Source organism: Mustelus asterias, chromosome 22 (genome assembly GCF_964213995.1).
Source record: "Mustelus asterias chromosome 22, sMusAst1.hap1.1, whole genome shotgun sequence".
Taxonomy (NCBI): Eukaryota; Metazoa; Chordata; class Chondrichthyes; order Carcharhiniformes; family Triakidae; genus Mustelus; species Mustelus asterias.
This window is the reverse complement of record NC_135822.1, coordinates 32,919,450-32,940,314: the sequence shown is the minus strand read 5'-3', so window position 1 is coordinate 32,940,314 and position 20,865 is coordinate 32,919,450. Positions and strand designations below refer to the sequence as shown.

Below are 20,865 nucleotides of genomic sequence, written 5' to 3'. Positions count from 1 at the left end.
GGTTTTTCCCAGTGAGAAGGAAAGTCTATGAGAAGAATGCATCATTCTTTTCATTTATTCTCCTTATTCATCAGTGGATAAATAAGGAAGTTAAGGATAGTATCAAGTTGAAAGAAACACTGTATAAATCTGCAGGCTAGTGATAGGTCAGGAGATTGATCAGATTTTAAGAATCAGCAAAGAATAACTAACAAAAAGACAGAACGTAGAAGTGAGAGAAAGCTAGCAAGATAAAAGCATATAGTACAAATTTCTACAAATATTTAAATATGAAAAGAGTAACTAAGACTAGTGTTGGTCCTCTAGAGAGCGAGTCTGGGAAATTGATAATACCAACATATGAATTAGGAGCAGGAGTAGGCCACTCGACTTCTCAAACCTGCTCCACCATTCAATAAGATCATGGCTAATTTTACCGTCATCTTCACATTCTTGCCTACCCCGATAACCTTTCAACCCCTTGCTTATCAAGAATCTATCTACTTTTCTCTTAAAGATATTCAAAGAATATCCCATCCCATTGTAGTCTCCCTTGCTTAAGCACAAGACACTGGTATTGGATTTTACCTTCTCATGCCCCATCTGTATTTTAAACTCAATCATACTGTGATCGCTCCTTCCGAGAAGATCGCTAACAGTGAGATCATTAATTATTCCTGTCTCATTACACAGGACCAGATCTTGGATAGCTTACTCCCTCATAGGTTCCATTACATACTGTTCTAGGAAACTATCACGGATACATTCTATGAACTCCTCCTTAAGGCTGCCTTGACTGAACTGGTTTGACCAATCGAGATGTATATTTAAATCCCCGTGATAACTGCTGTAATATTTTTACATGCATCAATTATTTCTTTGTTTCTTACTCGCCCCACCCTGATGTTATTATTTGGCGGCCTATAGACTATGCCTATCAGTGACTTTTTCTCCTTACTATTTCTAATTTTCACCCAAATGGATTCAAGATTTTCTCCATGGAACCTATGTCATCTCTCACTGCCGCCCTGATGTCATCTTTAAATATAAGCGTTACACCACCTCCCTTACCTTCCTGTCTGTCCTTCCGAATAGTCTGATACCCCTGGATTTTTAACTCCCAGTCGTGACCATCCTGCAACCATGTCTCTGGAATGGCATTAAATCATACTCATTCACGATGATTTGTGCTGTCAACTCATTTACCTTGTTTCAAATGCTACGAGTATTTAGGTAAAGTGCCCTTACACTAGCTTTTCTACCTTCTTTTTGAATCCTAACACCTTTATTAATAACATCTCCCGAGTTCTCCTTCCTTTTAACTTTTTTTCATAATTTTTCCACGCAGTTGAAACCTCCTCCCCACATGTTAACCTGCTGCTTTGCTTCCCATTAACCATTATACTTCCCATAGTTTTACTCCCCCTCCATCCCGAGGAACTTTTTTTCTCTCATTTCGGTCTTAAATAGTTGACCCCTCATTTTTAAACAGCAACCCCTAGTTCTAGATTCTGCCACAAGAATCATAGAATCCTTACTGCACAAGAGGCCATTCAGCCCATCGAAACTGCATCGACAACAATTCCATCCAGGCCCTATACCTGCAACCCCACATATTTACCCTATTAATCCCCCGGAAACTAAAGGGTATCTTACTCTGCTAAACTCCAATGGTGATCTCAGGATGTTCAGAACAGTAGCCAAAAAAATATGCAAACATAACAGTAATTGCTGCAACCTTTACTGTGTATAGTATTCCCATTGTTTAACTGTCAGCTTGGTTCATGTGGGAGCAAAAGTTGCCAAAGTCCCAGAGGCTGCTCTCCCCCTTTTAGAGAGCGCCTGGACTGGTGATAATTTAACCCGAGGATCACCACACCTCAGGCAAGGGGCAAGGTTGAGAAGGTAGGGCCTTCATGAATAACCTTAGCCAGTACGGGAATTGAACCCACGCTGTTGGCGTTGCTCTGCATCACGAACCAGCTGTCTGACCAACTGAGCTACCTGGTAGCACTCTTTCGGAAGGACGGGGTTTTTTCAAGCCTTATTCTTGCATTTGTCCATAGTCTGGACTGTCATTTAGGGGCAGCACTGAACCATGCTGCATTTGTCAGAGGTGTTGTCTTTTTGTATGAGCTATTAACCCCATCTGTTGCAATGTTATTTTAGCAATTTATTTACACAATTCAGTTGTAATGGGATTAATTTGCAATGTCAGATTGCTACTTTGCATTAAAAACGTTAAAAATATTTAACAGAGTGGACATGGAGAAACTACTTCCTCTGCTGGGGAAGTCATGAACACAGCAAAATGATCTTAAAACTAAAGGTAGACTGTTCAGAAGAAAAAAAAAGCACATTTTCACACAAAGGGGAGTAGGAATTTGCCACGCTCCATTCCTCCAAAGGCTGTTGATATTAGGACAATTGGAGCTTTCAAGACTGAGTACGGTAAGAGTATCAGGGGATATAGAGCTTAAATAGCAGAGAGAGAAGACAAACAGCGATTATTCAGAGAGGGACTATGTGTAAATTGTAAGTGCAGACACATTTAATTTTATTTCCATGCAGCAAAGCAAGAAGTTAAAATACAGGCCAACTAATTCAGTGATGTTTAATGAAACTTGGTAGTTTACAGACCAACATAAAAAGGAAAACAAAAGCCCTTTAACCTAATAATGAAGATAGAAAAGCAGTGAATATATAGTGTATGAAGCTGGAGCCTGAATTATGTCCACAGCAAGAATGTGCTTTGGAATGCCTCATAGAGTTTGGTTTAGTGAACTCGAAATAGGACAGATATCTTGGGGCAGGGTTTCGAAGCAATAAATCTGGAAATTTACAACCCCAAACATTTCACAATTAGCTCAGGCTGACCTGCTTGGGACTCTGTCACATAACCTCAATTTTAGTTGCCTTAAGTGAGGAAAGGCCAATTTTTACTCTACACTCTTGGAATATACATCATGATGCAAAAGACATTCTGACCTTTATGGTAGAGAACACAGAAATACAAGGCTATTCTCGGCTGAAAATAAAACATGCTGTAGAGTTTTGATTTCTATAAACACATTGCTAATAGTTTGTGGAACTTTGCAAGCAAATGAAAGTTACAGATTTTCCTATTTCTTTCCCCCAATTCTGGTCTCCTCCACTCCTGAGGCCGGTGTTTATGCTGATATCTGGTTCCAAAAACAATGGCAGCCCAGTCAATATCAGCAGGTTACTCACTTGAGTCCTTCCTGTTATATTTAATGCACTGGTTGAAATATTTACATAACTGTGTCTACTATATTTTAACTCAGTAGTGTGTTGATCAGAGGAAATTAAGCGCATGTCTACAGTTCCCGTTGGTCACTGGAAAGCAGGCAGAAGCAGGAAGAGAACTGCCTCCAAAACGTGCATTTCTGTAACATCTTCGGCATATTCAAGGCATCACCAAGTGTTTCACTGTCAATTTAATGATTTTAAAATGCAGTTGTTTATTTTGTAGGCAAATGCACCAGTCAATTTGCAAATTCCCACACACAGTTATGATCTCTTTTGGTGGTGCTGGGGGAGGGAGGACAGTTGAGCAGAAGCACTCCTCCTCTCTTCAAAATAAATGCCATGATCTTTTTATGATTATCTTTTATGCCGAACTGAACAAGTAGACAGGCTCTTTGCTTAATGGCTTATTCAAAATTCAATGCCTCCAATAACACAACATTTTCTGTGTCAGTCTGGTTCAGGGCATGAGACACAAATGTCACTGGAAAAGTTAACATTTTTGTAGGCCCTTACGTGTAGACATAGATCTTGAAGCATGTCACAGGGCAGAGTTATAAACACACAAGAACAAAGCTGCAGTCTACACCTTACCTAAAACCATTAGCTGCAGAATGTTTAGCTTTTAGATGGAACAAGTTTATTTATTCACTTTCAATAACTTCTGAACCTGCAAATATTCATAGAACCATTCTGTCCATGGCTATTTGTAATGCTTTTGCTTCACCCTGAACATGGTCTACCACTTGCACATAACTATGCTTAACACAGAATAACAAAAAGGAACTACATATGAGCAAAACCAATCTGACTTTTAAGGAATGTGTCTGGTTTTGACTGATTCATGACCATCTCCCTCCATCTCCTCACAGCACCAGAGTATGGGGAATGAGGGACTTGCTGAATATGGAGTAGCTGAAGCAGATAGAACTGACACATTTAAGAGCAACACTGAAGCATACATGAAAGAGAAGGAAATAGAGGAATGTGTGGATAGTACAGGGAAGGAGTACAGATGTAATTATAGTGGGAGAAATCTCATATATATCATACACACTGTTGGACCAAATGATCCGTTTTCTCTGCTGTAATTCCTCGATTTTGACATTTCCCCATAATCTTTCTTTGACTCCAGCTCAGTGATTAATTTTTCTCATATCAGCAAAGCGCTTTGGGATGTTTCGCTACATTGAAAGTGACGTATAAATTGATGGCAAAAAAGCACTTTCGACACAAGAGGCAAAGCTGAACAAAGCATCTTGAACAAACGGAGGCAATTTATATATTTGATCATATAATAACAAATGATTGCACTTGAAAGCACCTTATTTTATCTCAAGGGCTTTGAGATGTTTAGTTGTGATGTTATCTAAGCACAAGTCTATCTTTCTTTCAATAGCGCAGGAATACTGAAAATCAAATCAATTTTGTTTCCCATCAAATTCTTGAGCGGCAGTTATTCTACAAGAAACATATTGTAAAACACATTCAGAGCAAAATATTTCCACATGAAATAAACCTGCTTTGCGATAAACATTGAAAAAAATGGGAACTCTGGATTATAGTTGCACACGAATTACCCTATTCATAAAAATAATTTCTCTCTTGGAAGATTTTCAGGATATTTCAAATATTGCCTCAATTTCACATTCTGCTGCTTTCTAATAGAGGTGCTTATTAAATCATAGCTGATATATCATCTTCCATCACAATTTCGGTTCTCTGCTGACATTGATTAGTTCTGTCAGGCACACAATAGCTCCAATGACAGATCATTTAGCCTGGATGTGCAGATTTCAATTTTTTTAGATTTATTCATGGGATGTGAGCACTGTTGGCAAGACCATCATTTATTGCCCATCTTTACTGCCCTTGAGAAGGTGGTGGTGCACCACCATCTTGAACCACTGCAGTCGATGTGGTGTAGGCACACCTAAAGTACTGTAAAGTTGAATGATCCACCCAGTGAAAAAGAGGGAATGGCGGGATATTTCCAGATCACGGTGATGCGTGATTTGGAGGGGAACTTGCAGGCAGTGGTGTTCCCTTGCCTTGTCCTTCTAAGTGGTAAAGGTCACAGGTTTAGAAGGTGCCATTGCAGGAGACTTCTCAAGCTGCTGCGGTGTATTTTGTAGGTGGTGCATACGGCCGGACAGAATTAATGTTCAAGGTGAATGGGGTGACTATCAAGTGGACTGCTTTGTCCTTGATGGAATTGAGCTTCATCAGCATTGTTGGAGCTGTATTCACCCAGCCAAGTGGGGAATATTCAATCACACTTTTGGGAGGACAATGAGGGAAGGCCACAGACTACAAACATATGCATTTCATTACAGGTAGACTTTCTACGCACATCAGACTATCTAACTCGATGGAGGGAGCAATTCACAATGAAAGCTTGCCCACCTACAGCAATATGTTTCTCCATTATCCCGCAAATAATTCTCAGTGAATTCCCAGATCTCATTATTTCTTCTTTATGTTCCCCCCTGCCAATGTTTTGTATCTACCAGGTACACGGTACCTACTCTTGCAACTCGGCCAACGTTGTCTACCTGATATGCTGCAGGAAAGGATGTCCCGAGGCATGGTACATTGGGGAAACCATGCAGACGCTACGACAACGGATGAATGAACACCGCTCGACAATCACCAGGCAAGACTGTTCTCTTCCTGTGGGGGAGCACTTCAGCAGCCACGGGCATTCAGCCTTGGATCTTCAGGTAAACGTTCTCCAAGGCGGCCTTCACGACACACGACAGCGCAGAGTCGCTGAGCAGAAACTGATAGCCAAGTTCCGCACACATGAGGACGGCCTAAACTGGGATGTTGGATTTATGTCACATTATCAGTAACCCCCACAGCTTGCCCCTGGTCTTGCAGAATCTCACTAGCTGTTCTGTCTGGAGACAATACACATCTCTTTAACCTGTGTTGAATGCTCCCTCCACCCACATTGTCTGTTCCTTTAAGACCTGGTTGACTGTAGAGATTTGCATTCTAATCAGTATTCTGTAACTTGATTTCTGTGTCTGTGCACTGTTTGAGAGCACATTTCCACTTCATCTGACGAAGGAGCAGTGCTCCGAAAGCTTATGGTATTTGCTACCAAATAAATCTGTTGGACTTTAACCTAGTGTTGTGAGACTTCTTACAATGTTTTGTTTCTCAGGCACTTCCAGGATGAAAACAGAACCAGTCGACAATTCATTCGTTAATTTCCATGGAGTCAAGTGAAGAAGTGACAGGAGGCTGGACTTATAGATTTTTGCTTTGCTGAACAAAAGGCTTAGATGCCTGAATCTTCAAGTCACAGACTTACTCAAAAGAACATCTGGCTGTTTAAGGAGCCAGGTTGAAACTAAGTGATCAGTGCTCCTAGAAAGTCACCATTATAGACTCTAGATTAAAAACTGACATTGAAAATCAAATCCATTAAAGGGGGCATGAATGAACAGAATGTCTCAGTGGAGGCAAGCCTGTCACTCTGTAAATCTTCCACTACAGAATTATTTACATTATGCCATGAAACTACAAAGTATGAAAGCAATTTGACTCGATGTTTAATGAAAGAAACACACACATTTCAACTGCATATTTGGAATAACTAAACAGAACACCATTATACAAGAACTCAATGCTCATCATTGTTTACCAATCTTAAAAGAGATATTGTGCACCAAAATAACAGTTTATAAAACATGTGGTTTTAGAGTGAAAAAGGACTCACATGCTAGTGCTGGAATTACTTTGGAACATTACAATCTATGATCGGATACAATTCTTTACATACTTTACACTTGACATTTACTGCCATTCTACTAAACTATATTTTTCCAACCCATTTATTTCCTGCGTGCATATTTCTTCTGGTTTGTCCTTCTTAATCCACATCTGCCTCTCTATTCCTGAAATTGTTAACTATGACTGGGTTTCATTTTCATAGAACCAGAGTGCAGAGGGAGGCCATTCAGCCCATCGAATCTGCACCTACTCTGCAACAGAGCATTCTACCCAGGCTCTATCCCTGTGACCCCACGTATTTACCCTGCTAATCCCCCTAACCTACACATCTTGAGACACTAAGGGGCAATTTAGCAAGACCAACTGACTTAACCCCTGGGCGTCTGGAGTCCTCTTGACATTCTCATGAAGCATTCGTCATGTATAAATCCAGAAGGTGAACATAGACAATGCAATCAATCATGCAGGACATTATGATTAAGTCTGATACATGAACATTGGGTAAGAATTGCATGTTCAATATTCAGTAAGAGTCACTGGAGAATGATCAGCACCAGGAACACTGGCTGATTTGTCCCTGTGTTAGTTTGCAGTATTAAGGTGAAGTGTGTACTCAACTGCTGCCCAAGGAGAGATCAATTAATAAAACACAGACTGGCAATTGAAGCTGACATTTTTTCATCTGTACCATTTAATATCACAAGTCTGGGTGTGGATGGTGAGTGGTTGGCAGCGAGGAAGGGGCATTGTAGCCACAAGAACATTATTCACCTTTGCTGCACTGTCTTCCTTTTGCAAATGCCAGTTTAGTTTTGATTCATGGTTTTATTTATTATGAACCTTGTGGCTTATACTCACAAGCTGATCTCCCAGTGACATGAACCTCAAGAGCCAATTTGTCTATCAATCCACTTTCACAACAGTCTTCCACAATGATAACAAAAAGGTAACAAAAACAATCTGCGGCACGGTAGCACAGTGGTTAGCACTGCTGCTTTACAACTCCAGGGACCTGGGTTCGATTCCCGGCTTGGGTCACTGTCTGTGTGGCATTTGCACATTCTCCTCGTGTCTGCGTGGGTTTCCTCCAGGTGCTCCAGTTTCCTCCCAAGTCCAAAGATGTGTGGGTTAGGTTGATTGGCCATGCTAAAGTTGCCCCTTAGTGTCCCGAGATGCGTAGGTTAGAGGGATTAGTGCGTAAATATGTTGGGATATGGGGGTAGGGCCTGGGTGGGATTGTGGTCGGTGCAGACTCGATGGGCCATTTGGCCTCTTTCTACACTGTAGGGTTTCTATGATTCTATGATGATTCTATGAATCTGGAGTATTTCAAAAGCTGAAATATACTTGTAAGGCTTAGTTACTATTCAAAAAGTGGCGTTACATTAGTGCAATACAATTGATTCCTAAGGTGCATTAAATATGATCAGTTTAAGTTTATTTATTCGCATCACAAGTAGGCTTACATTAACACTGCAATGAAGTGGCTGCGAAAATCCCCTGGTCGCTACACTCCAGCAATTGTTCGGTGCACTGAGGGAGAATTTAGTACTGTCAATGCACCTAACCAGCACGTCTTTCGGACTGTGGGAGGAAACCGGAGCACCCAGAGGAAACCCACATAGATACGGGGAGAACGTGGAGACTCTGTACAGACAGTGACCCAAGCCGGGAATCGAACCTGCATCTCTGGCGCTGTGAGGCAGCAGTGCTAATCACTGTGCCACCGTGCCACCCATTATAAAGTTAGCAGCCTGCATTTGTTGGCTGTGGTAGAGGCCCAGTTTACCATATCTATGGGGTTTATACAATGACAAAGGAAAATGGTAAGAGGCAATGTATTACAATACAATGTTTTCCTTACCTTGCCATGAGTTTGTGGAGCTCCTGTTTGTGTTGCTGGTCCTCTGCAGCTATGGCATGCTGAGCCTGCTGCTGCATATTCTGGACAAAGTGTTGCATGTGTTGGAAAGCATCAATCTAGAGTGAAGGACAAATAATGCAGAATTTATCATCAAGAGGAAATTAATTAAGTTCACGAAAGAGTTCCTCACACCAGCACCCACATGAACTCACTAAAATCTCAACATGCATTGTCCTGCTTTTGCAAATGCCAGTTCAGTTTTCATTCATGGCCTTTTTTACCATTAATTGTAATCATAAGTTGATCTCCCACGGACATAAACCTCAGAGACAGAGACAACTTGCCTTTCATCCCACTTTCACAATGATAATGAAAAGGTAACAAATAAAATCTGGAATAGATAAAAAGTTGAAATATGCTGTTAGGGTTTAGTTGGAAAGGAAAGGTCACCACTTAGGTTTCCTCAAAATTATTAATAGATCCTTAAATCTGCTGCTAACTGGACAACCCTGTGTTTCAGGACGCAGATAAACCCCTTAGAGGGATCCAGGACATAGGATTGCAGGAGCCTCAAGCCCTTGTCCTTGTATAACACGTTCGAATTTTTTGTTCCTTGCATGGACGAGAGCAGGGGCTGTAGGAAGGATGAGCAAACTGACCACAGCACAGTGTGGTCAGACAGCTATTCATGTGGGGGGGGGAGAAGAGAAATGTAGTCATAATCAGGGATAGTATTGTTGGCATAGACACTGTTCTCTGTGACCAGGATCGAGAGTGCTGTAGGTTGTGTTGCCTACCTGGTGCAAGGGTTTGGAATATTTCATCTGGGCTGCAGAGGAACATGGAGTGGGAGGATAAAGATCCAGTTGTCATGGTCCATATAGGCACTAACAATATAGGTAGAACAAGGATAGAAGTTTTGCTGAGGGAATATGAGCAGTTAGGGGCTAAAATAAAAAGCAGAACCAAAAAAGCCATAATCTCTGGATTACCACCTGAGCCACAAGCTAATTGGCACAGGGTCAATAAGATTGTGGTGGTAAATGTGTGGCTCAAAGGTTGGTGTGGGAAGAAATGGGTTCGAATTCATGGGACATTGACACCAGTACTGGGGAAAGAGGGAGCTTTTCCGATGGGATGGTCTTCACCCGAATCATGCTGGGATCAGAGTCCTGGCAAATCACATAACTCAAGCTGTAGATAGGGTTTTAAACTAAGTCAAGGTGTATTGAGTGTTTCAGTTGCATGGAAAATTAGAAAATCGAAATTGACGGAAAAGGTCGGAGTGCAGGTTAGCAACGAGGCAGATTGTTACCAGAAAATAAAAAGGGACAGAATGTGTGAACATCATTTTGCAACAAGGAATTATACAATAGTGGTGAAATTTGATAATACAACAAACTTAAAGGCTTTGTTTCGGAATACATGAAGCATTCGGAACAAAATTAATGAGTTAACAGAGCAAATAGAGTCAAAGGGCTTTGACTTGGTGGCGATTAGTGAGACATGTCTACAAGGAGACCAGGTCTGGGAATTGAATATCCAAGGGTACTCATTATTTGGGAAGAATAGACAAAGAAAGAGGAGATGGTGTAGCTTTGCTAGTGAAGGAAGGGATCAGTGCTATAATGAAAAATGACATCCACACTGGAAATCAAGATGTGGAATCAGTATGGGTAGAAATAAGTAATAGCAAAGGAAAGAAGTCCTGGTGGGAGTAATTTATAGGTCTCCAAACAGTAATTCTGCAGTTGGGCACAGTGTAAATCAGGAAATACTGGGGGCTTGTAAGAAATGTACGACAATAATCATGAGTGATTTTGATATGCACATAGGCTAGATTAATAAAATTGGCAAAGGTAGCCTTGGGGGAGAGTTCATTGAATATATTAGAGATTGTTTCTTGGAGCAATATGTTGTGGAACCAGCCAGAGAGCAGGCTATTCTGGATCTGGTATTGTGTAACAAACAGAGATTATTTAGTGATCTCATTGTTAAGGATCCTCTGGGGAAAGAGTGGTCATAGTATGATAGAATTCAAATTTTAGTTTGAGGGCAAGAAACTGGAGTCCAACGCTCACATTTTGGAGTTAAACAAAGGTAATTACGTAGGCATGAAGGCAGACTTGGCCTTAGTGGACTGGGCAGGAAGACTAAAAGGTAGGACAATTGATGAGCAGTGGCAGTTGTTTAAGGAAATATTCAATTCCTCCAAACTAAATATATTCCAGAGAGGAACAAAGATTGTAAGAGGGAATAAAAACATCCATGGCTAAGCAAGGAAGTTAAAGACAACATAAAGATAAAAATGAAGGCATACATAAGATCATAAGAACCAGGAGCAGGAGTGGGCCATTTGGCTCCTCAAGCTTGCTTCACCATTCAATAAGATCATGGTTGATCTTTTTGTGGCCTCAGCTCCATTTACCCGCCCACTCACCATAAATCTTGAATTCCTTTACTGTTCAAAAATCTATATCTCTGCATTAAAAACTTCAATGAGGTAGCCTCAGCTGCTTCACTGGGCAAGGAATTCCACAGATTCACAACCCTTTATGTGAAGAAGTTCCTCCTCAACTCAGTCCTAAATCTGCTCCCCCTTATTTTGAGGCTATACCCTAGTTCTAGTTTCACCTTCCAGTGGAAACAACCTCCTTGTTTCTATCTTGTCTATTCCCTTCATAATTTTATGTTTCTGTAAGGTCCCCCCCTCATTCTTCTAAATTCCAATGAGTATATCCCCAGTCTCTCCTCATAAGCCAACCCTCTCAACTCTGGAATCGACCTAGTTAATCTCCTCTGCACCCCCTCCAGTGCCAGTATATCCTTTCTCAAGTAAGGAGATAAAACCTACACAGTACTCCAGGTGTGGCATCACCAGCACCTTATACAGCTGCAACATATAACCTCCCTGTTTTTAAACTCCATCCCTCTAGCAATGAAGAACAAAATTCCATTTGCCTTCTTAATTACCTGCTGCACCTGCAAACCAACTTTTTGTGATTCATGCACAAGGACACCCAGGTCCCTCTGCACAGCAGCATGCTCCGATTTTTTTACCATTTAAATAATAGTCCATTCTGCTGTTATTCCTACCAAAACGGATGGCCTCACATTTACCAACATTGTACTCCATCTGCCAGACCCTTGCCCACTCACTTAAACTATCTATGTCCCTTTGCAGACATTCAGTGTCTCACCATATTGCAAAGGCCTGTGGCACGCAGAAGATTGGGAAACTTTTAAAAGATGAATAAAGGGCTATTAAACAAGTAATAAAAAGAATAAAGGAAAATTATCAAAGAAAATTCACACAAAATATAAAAAAAGGAAAGCAAATGCTTCTGTAAGTATATAATGGGGAAGAGAGTAGCTAAAGTGAATGTGCATCCGTATTTAAACAAACTTCCCTGAATCTGCACAAAAATATTTCCTAGAGTTATTAATTTAAAAAAATAATTAGTATTCTGAAAATGCGATCAGCAACTGAACCAATGAAGGAAGACAGATATCAAACAACCAAGGCAGAACATCTGTTTCTCTCCTTCATCAATGGGATAATAAAATTGCAGGAATATCCAACTTCAAAATTTTGGTTTTGTGTGATTCTGATAGATTATTAATTACCCACTAATTAACATTCAAACAAGTATTCCCTCATTTTTGTTACGAGAAACTTGACTCTGCAAACATGACAGAAACTCACCTCGCCCTTTGCGTCTGGCTTTATGGTACTACCACATACCTTGAGGAACTATTTTTGCAATCAGTTTGGAATAACAATGCTGGAGGCCTGAGACAAGGGATTAGTCAGGTAAGTGGAGAGGAATGGAGAATGCTGCACCTCTGAGAAATCATAGAACGGCAATGGACGAGGAGGCCATTGCGCCCACCCTCTCCATGTTGAATTTCCACAAAAGCAAATCAGCTCGTCCCACTTCCCTGCCCTTTTCCCCAGCTCTGCAAATTCTCTTTGCAGTTGCCTATCCAATTCTGTTTTGAAAGCTGTGATTGAATATACCAGTCATGATGTGGAGATGCCGGCGTTGGACTGGGGTAAACACAGTAAGAAGTTTAACAACACCAGGTTAAAGTCCAACAGGTTTATTTGGTAGCAAAAGCCACACAAGCTTTCGAGGCTCTGAGCCCCTTCTTCAGGTGAGTGGGAATTCTGTTCACAAACAGAACTTATAAGACACAGACTCAATTTACATGAATAATGGTTGGAATGCGAATACTTACAACTAATCCAGTCTTTAAGAAACAAAACAATGGGAGTGGAGAGAGCATCAAGACAGGCTAAAAAGATGTGTATTGTCTCCAGACAAGACAGCCAGTGAAACTCTGCAGGTCCACGCAACTGTGGGAGTTACAAATAGTGTGACATAAATTCTGATTCTAGGATCGCATGATAAAGACTCAGGAGGAAAAAAGCAGAAATATTTATGTGAAATAGTGTGACATAAACCCAATATCCCGGTTGAGGCCGTCCTTGTGTGTGCGGAACCTGGCTATCAGTTTCTGCTCCGCGACTCTGCGCTGTCGTGTGTCGCGAAGGCCGCCTTGGAGAACGCTTACCCGAATATCAGAGGCCGAATGCCCGTGACCGCTGAAGTGCTCCCCAACAGGAAGAGAACAGTCTTGCCTGGTGATTGTCGAGCGGTGTTCATTCATCCGTTGTCGCAGCGTCTGCATAGTTTCCCCAATGTACCATGCCTCGGGACATCCTTTCTTGCAGCGTATCAGGTAGACAACGTTGGCCGAGTTGCAAGAGTATGTACCGTGTACCTGGTGGATGGTGTTCTCACGTGAGATGATGGCATCTGTGTCGATGATCCGGCACGTCTTGCAGAGGTCACCTCAGCACCTCACTGTACCGCAAGCCCACGGATAACCTCACGATGCTCCACTTCTCCAGCTTCCACCCTAAACACGTTAAAGAAGCCATCCCCTACGGACAAGCCCTCCGAATACACAGGATCTGCTCGGATGAGGAGGATCGCAACAGACACCTCCAGACGCTGAAAGATGCCCTCATAAGAACAGGATATGGCGCTAGACTCATTGATCAACAGTTCCAACGCGCCACAGCGAAAAACCGCACCGACCTCCTCAGAAGACAAACACGGGACACAGTGGACAGAGTACCCTTCGTTGTCCAGTACTTCCCCGGAGCGGAGAAGCTACGGCATCTCCTCCGGAGCCTTCAACATGTCATTGATGAAGACGAACATCTCGCCAAGGCCATCCCCACACCCCCACTTCTTGCCTTCAAACAACCGCACAACCTCAAACAGACCATTGTCCGCAGCAAACTACCCAGCCTTCAGGAGAACAGTGACCACGACACCACACAACCCTGCCACAGCAACCTCTGCAAGACGTGCCGGATCATCGACACAGATGCCATCATCTCACGTGAGAACACCATCCACCAGGTACACGGTACATACTCTTGCAACTCGGCCAACGTTGTCTACCTGATACGCTGCAAGAAAGGATGTCCCGAGGCATGGTACATTGGGGAAACTATGCAGACGCTGCGACAACGGATGAATGAACACCGCTCGACAATCACCAGGCAAGACTGTTCTCTTCCTGTTGGGGAGCACTTCAGCGGTCACGGGCATTCGGCCTCTGATATTCGGGTAAGCGTTCTCCAAGGCGGCCTTCGCGACACACGACAGCGCAGAGTCGCGGAGCAGAAACTGATAGCCAGGTTCCGCACACACAAGGACGGCCTCAACCGGGATATTGGGTTTATGTCACACTATTTCACATAAATATTTCTGCTTTTTTCCTCCTGAGTCTTTATCATGCGATCCTAGAATCAGAATTTATGTCACACTATTTGTAACTCCCACAGTTGCGTGGACCTGCAGAGTTTCACTGGCTGTCTTGTCTGGAGACAATACACATCTTTTTAGCCTGTCTTGATGCTCTCTCCACTCCCATTGTTTTGTTTCTTAAAGACTGGATTAGTTGTAAGTATTCGCATTCCAACCATTATTCATGTAAATTGAGTCTGTGTCTTATAAGTTCTGTTTGTGAACAGAATTCCCACTCACCTGAAGAAGGGGCTCAGAGCCTCGAAAGCTTGTGTGGCTTTTGCTACCAAATAAACCTGTTGGACTTTAACCTGGTGTTGTTAAACTTCTTATTGAATATACCTACAGCATACTTTCATTCCAGATCTTAACCATTTGCTGCATAAAAAGGTTTCTGTATCTCACCATTTGTTCTTTTGCCATTCACTTAAATTGGTGCCCTTGACTGGTCCATCAATGGGGACAATTTCTTTCTAGCTAATCTTTCCAGAGCCCTCATGATTTTGATTATTTCTATTAAATCTCCTCTTCTGTAAGAATAGCCCCAAATTCTCTATCCATGTAATTGCCCTCTTTCAGTTTTCTCCCCTCAGCTCACCTGGTAGCCCTAGATACAAACTATTCAGCAACTTGCATTTCAAAATCAGGTTTGAATGCAACTTTAGCAGCAATTACAACAGTCACTGCTCTACAGTTTCCAACAATAACATGCACTGTTTCTGTTCATAGGTAAAGGAAGCAAGTGAAGTTGGCAAAAGAAAAAGGGCAATTAAAGATAAAAACTGGCAGCTGCTTATTAATCCATCATTTCCTGCTCTGTCAGCATCTCTAATAATCCATTCCATAGCAACAATAACTCCACAGTCTAAACAACTTTCATACTTTCACTCGGAATTTACCCTCCTTTAATTATGTTTTGAAAATGAGCCCCAGGCTGGCTCTTCATCAGATCTATTTTATTGTTCCATTAGAATTGTTACAACTACCACAAACTTACTGTTGGGTGGGTAACAAAAACAGGGAGAAAGGATGATATTGAAGGTTTTTTAAATAATGTTAAAAGTTAATTTATTTATTAGTCACAAGCAAGGCTTACATTAACACTGCAATGAAGTTACTGTGAAATTCCCCTAGTCACCACAGTCCGGAGCCTGTTCGGGTCAATGCACTTAACCAGCACGCCTTTCAGAATGTGGGAAGAAACCGGAGGCGCCCGGAGGAAACCCACGCAGACATGGGGAGAATGTGCAGACTCCGCACAGACAGTGACCCAAGCCGGGAATCAAACCCGGGACCCTGGTACTGTGAAGCAGCAGTGCTAACCACTGTGCTACCGTGCCATATGAGCAATAATGGAGTTGTGCTAATTGGTTTACAATGTACTGTAATGGACAAGGTTTGAGACAGCTGAGGAGGTAGCCACAATTCTGAAGATAATCAAATTCATCAACTCTCTACAATACTTCAGCAACAAGTACAATTTTTTAGCAACCAGCATCATTTCCTTAATAGAATAACCAATTGTTGTAGAAGCCCCATTATCTATTTTATCACAGGCAGAATTTTTTTTTTTACAGACCCTTAATTTGTTCTGGTGAACAAATATATCAACCAGTGCACTCTCAATATCGGTGAATTGGAGCACTCGATGCTGTAAGGGAGACCAACTGTAGTTTGTAGATTTTACCTGCTCTTTTTAGAAAACCTGGCATTACTTGTTTTAAAAAGAGGTTGACCATGGCAAACTAAAAACTTAACTGAGACGTGTCCATCTGTTTCCCGTTTGTTATTTCCCATGTTAGGTCTAGCAATGTTCCAATATGATGGTGGGTTTAGACAATTATCAGTTTACCTGCAAGGATTATGCATCGTGATACTGAGCAAATTCATTGGTTGATGGATGATAAGATGCGGACTTTATATGCTGAATATTATTTACTTTGAGTTGATCATCAAACTCTTGTGAAGTAAACTGCAAACCATTATTGCTAATAATCTGTTCTGGCTTACCAAATCTTGCAAAAATTCCATCAGGTTTTTCAATGGTAGAAACTTCTTTAGTCCCTAGTGTTGTGAATACTACAATGGGAAGACTCAGTTGGTTGCCTGATAATTGTGTCCATGCAACTAAACCTCGTAAGAATTATGCAGAATTAGTCCCAAGAGAAGTGTCGACTGAAGTTCCAAATTGTATTTCTAGGGTCAAGGCAGCCAAATTCTAGAACGGCATACATAACCATAGAGGCATTGATGTTCACCTGATCAACTTTTTTATTGACTGTGTACAATAATTAATGGTGCATAGTGTCTAGAGTATTACTGATCCGATGTATAACATCATAGTAATTTGTTGCTGTGGCCACAGAAGTAAAGGGAGAGGGATGTTGTATATTTAATTGGTTGCATGATTGCTTTAAGAGCCAATCACATGATTTTGATGGTGATGTCATCAGGGTGTTTCACAGGATCCTGCCTTAGTTTCATTTTCTACTCTGTGTAGGAAACAGCTCCTACAGTAAATCTATTGTTATTATGAATGTGTCTGCGCAAACGACACCTTTTTCTTTAAAACCCCCGGCCCCTAACATAGTTCGGACATTAAAGTAACCATCATTGTAGTTAATTGTAATTGTTGTTCTCTACCGTGGCCATTCTTGTTGTGTTTTATAAAGTTTAATAAATGTTTTGTTATTTGAATAATGTACAACAAGACTGACCCCCTTTCTTCACTCTGTTCATTTCTTTTTCTCACTTTTTTCAAATTGTAAAAAATGTTCAGAATGGAGTTCTAAGTAACATTCCGACTCAACGTAATCAGTTTATTTTCCAAAAAAAAACACAAACCAGGTTACATATCAGTTCAAAAACAAGAATTGGACACATGAAAATCGAGGAAATGGATATAGATAGCCTATATTGTGAAATACAATGCCAGATTAAACCATTACATTAGCTGCATTACCAGAACGATATAAATTATTGCTACTTTGATTAATGAATTGACTCTATTCCGCATCCACTGAGCTGCAATTTTCTGTAGTTGGAAATAGTAAAGACCAAAGCCATCATTTTTGACCCCTGCCTCAATCTCTGTACCCTTGCTGCTGATTGTACCAATCTCCAAGTCATTACCTCAGGTTGAACTAGACTTTGCAAGGATAGTCTTCCCGTCAACCCTGAGCTGACGCTTCCATTTAAAGCCAATCAAAAACATAAAACAGGCTTACATTAATATACAGATCGGATTTAAATCTTCACAAAATTTTACTAGGTGCTGTCAAATTTGCAAATTCTTTATTCAGACTTCTCTAGCAGAACACTGATATACAGGGTTGACAACCAAAATACGTATGCCATCACAGAGAATCCTTACTTCCATCTCTATACATTGTCTACCTCAGTCTGTCAATTGGTGAAACTCTCATTCCTGTCTTGTCACCTCCAGCCTTGATTATTCCAACATCTCAATACTCTCCTGGCTGTCTTCCTTGCTTCCCTATTTGGCTCAGTTTCCCAATGCTTCCAATTTAAAATTCTCATTGGGTTTAAATCCCTTCAGGATTAATTTCAAAAACTTCAGCTCTATAACCCCCCCCACCCCACCCCTTCCCTGCCACCAACACACTCAGAACTTCATTCCGCCAAATCCAAAATCTCGCACCTCCCTTCTTCCACCATTAGCAGATGTGCCTTCAGCCATCTGCATCCCATGCTCTAGCATACCCTCCCAAAGTCCCCTACCTCTCCCTTGACCCCCCACCCCTTCAAGACCTCCTTAAAACTCAACTCTTTAAACAAGATTTTGGACACATCTCCTCATAGCTCCTTTTGCTGCTCAGCATCTATTTTTGTGATTTCTGTCAAGTACCTCAGGAGGTTGTGCTACATCAAAGGAGCTATAAATGCAAGTTAGTGTGTTATCCTGCTGTCAGTTATAGCGAACTTTGACTGTTCTTATGGCCCTTTAATGGCCAAAAACAATAATTGCTTTAAGCCTTGACGTCAATTAGCGTCTAAGACTTGGTGATGGAAATCGTTAGGTGCTTCTACATTATCAGCTCCTGTGTGACACTCGTTTTGAATAGGATGCCAAATAAAAATGATAAAAATAGCATTTCAATTTATTGGTTGAGACCTTTTCAAAAGAATTGTATTAATAGCGAGCATTTCTGCTGTACAATAATAGTATGAAGCACTAATACAGGAACTAATGTGAGACAACAAATTAAGGAAACAGAGTATAATACTGTACGACTGCAAGGGAACTAAAAGAATCATAGGATTCTAGAATCCTTACAGTGCAGGAGGAGCCCATTCGGCCCTTCAAGCCTGCACCGACAACAATCCTACCCAGGCCCTATGCCTGTAACCCCACATATTTACCCTGCTGATCCCCCGACACTAAAGGGACAATTTTGCATGGCCAATCAACCTAAGCCGCACATCTTTGGAGATATAGCAAGAAAAAACTAATTTACACATGGAATGGTGAGGACACGCAAATCATTTCCAGAATTAAGGGAAATGGGGAGAAAGTAACTAAATGTGATTGGGGCAATTTGTGCAAGTGCAGGGTAAATGTCGACACTGACTGATTGAATTGAATTCTCTGGTAACACCAAATCGTCAGAGGAAGGTTTGTCAGCGGACATTTTATTTGCAGTTTCATGGGTAAACAGTTGCAACATGTAATTACAAAAATACGATGAGAGGGAATTCAATGTAGCAAATTAACCACACCAGAGTTATGATGTCGATATAATTAGCAAATTTGTCCTCCTGTTGTTTTAGCTGCCATGCTAATTGCCTTGCTGCCACCACAGACTCAGAGGAAATAAAAATGACCTATTTTCAGCAGGACACTATTTAAAAAAATAATAATTTGAGCTTCAATCCAATGGTAATACCATATGTAACAGTCAGTTGTGATCACGTCTTTCAAATTTCTTTCATCACTGACTTGGCTGTTCAGTTCTCAGGAATGAAAATCTGGAGGAAAGGTAATGTCGATAATATGTGTGTGTATCCTATATAAGTCTGTCGGGACAGGGAGAACAATTATTCTCTTATAAAGGCTATGATTGTGATACTGCTGCTTGGACTGAAACACGGTCCAAGGAGAGCTCTACACTGCCGTTAATTTGAGAAAAAAAACATGTGTTTAAGATGGTCATTGTGAGTGGGAGAATAGGTCCCTTCAAAGAGACAGTCAATTGCTCAGTAACTGAAGTACAAAAACAAAACAATACCAAACAAAAGAATGTACTGAGAATATTAATCCCACAACTGGAAAGGAAGCGATTGAAATGTGTTCCAGAAAATGTTAAGAGTGTTATGGTGAAAAACCACTATAGAATGAAGTTGGAGTCCTGGACTAGTAGTAATAGATATTGGCATCAACAGTCTTTAACTCAAAATTATCACACTTGGTTGCAATTGAAAAGATGTGACACAAATAACAAAAATTAGTGTATTTCAAATGATTTTCAAGTAGTAACTAATCTCAACATAATCATCAGGATGAAACAACTAAAGAAGTAATTTCATTCAAAGCATAAGTTCTGCAGCCAACTTAACAGAAAAGAAATGAAATGTTGAGCAATTTGTTTTCCAAAGTATAGGAAGCATTAGGACAGAATAGGCTGATGGGCCTTATTAAGTTTATCTTCCATTATTCTAACTCCCTCAGCCTGATTGTTTTGAATCTCCAAATACACTAAAGTTGTACCTTGCGGTTTATTACAATCGTCACTTTTTGAGTCGAGAAGTTCCTTCTGACTCCTGATCAGAAGTTATTTTTCACTAGTTCAGATCTGTGGTGGTGTGTATTGTGTCTTATTTTATCTTATTTAAGTTATATATATTGTTATAAAATGTAACAATTTAGAACTTTTAATTTATGAAGAAGTGACTTGAAGCCCATTAACTCATGAGAACTGGCTGCAGGCTGTAATTCCTAAGCAATGTACAATGAGTTGGAACTTACCTTGCGGGTACTCTTCCACATATACTTCATGTAAGCATAGGTGACATGGGGGTGAACTGTTGACAGTGGTTGATCAAGGTGCTTTGAAGGATCGACGCCAAGCAGCTGTACCAGGGTCTTGTGAGCCAGGGCCTATAAACAGAGAACATTTGAAAAATAATCCCAGAAAAGACTAAGTTTCACTTATTATTTTGCTG

General features: G+C 41.0%; 1 protein-coding gene across 6 annotated transcripts in view; it reads right to left on the bottom strand.

Moving 5' to 3' along the window:
- The window catches only part of mtor (mechanistic target of rapamycin kinase), a 316,990-nt gene that overhangs the window by 50,904 nt on the left and 245,221 nt on the right, over positions 1-20,865 (bottom strand). For all 6 annotated transcript variants that reach the window (XM_078239102.1, XM_078239096.1, XM_078239101.1 and 3 more), the window contains exons 36-37: positions 20,669-20,800; positions 8,855-8,970 (exon numbers count right to left, since the gene is read on the bottom strand). In XM_078239102.1, the coding sequence (XP_078095228.1) occupies positions 8,855-8,970; positions 20,669-20,800 (248 nt within the window). The remainder of the gene's footprint in view (positions 1-8,854; positions 8,971-20,668; positions 20,801-20,865) is intronic.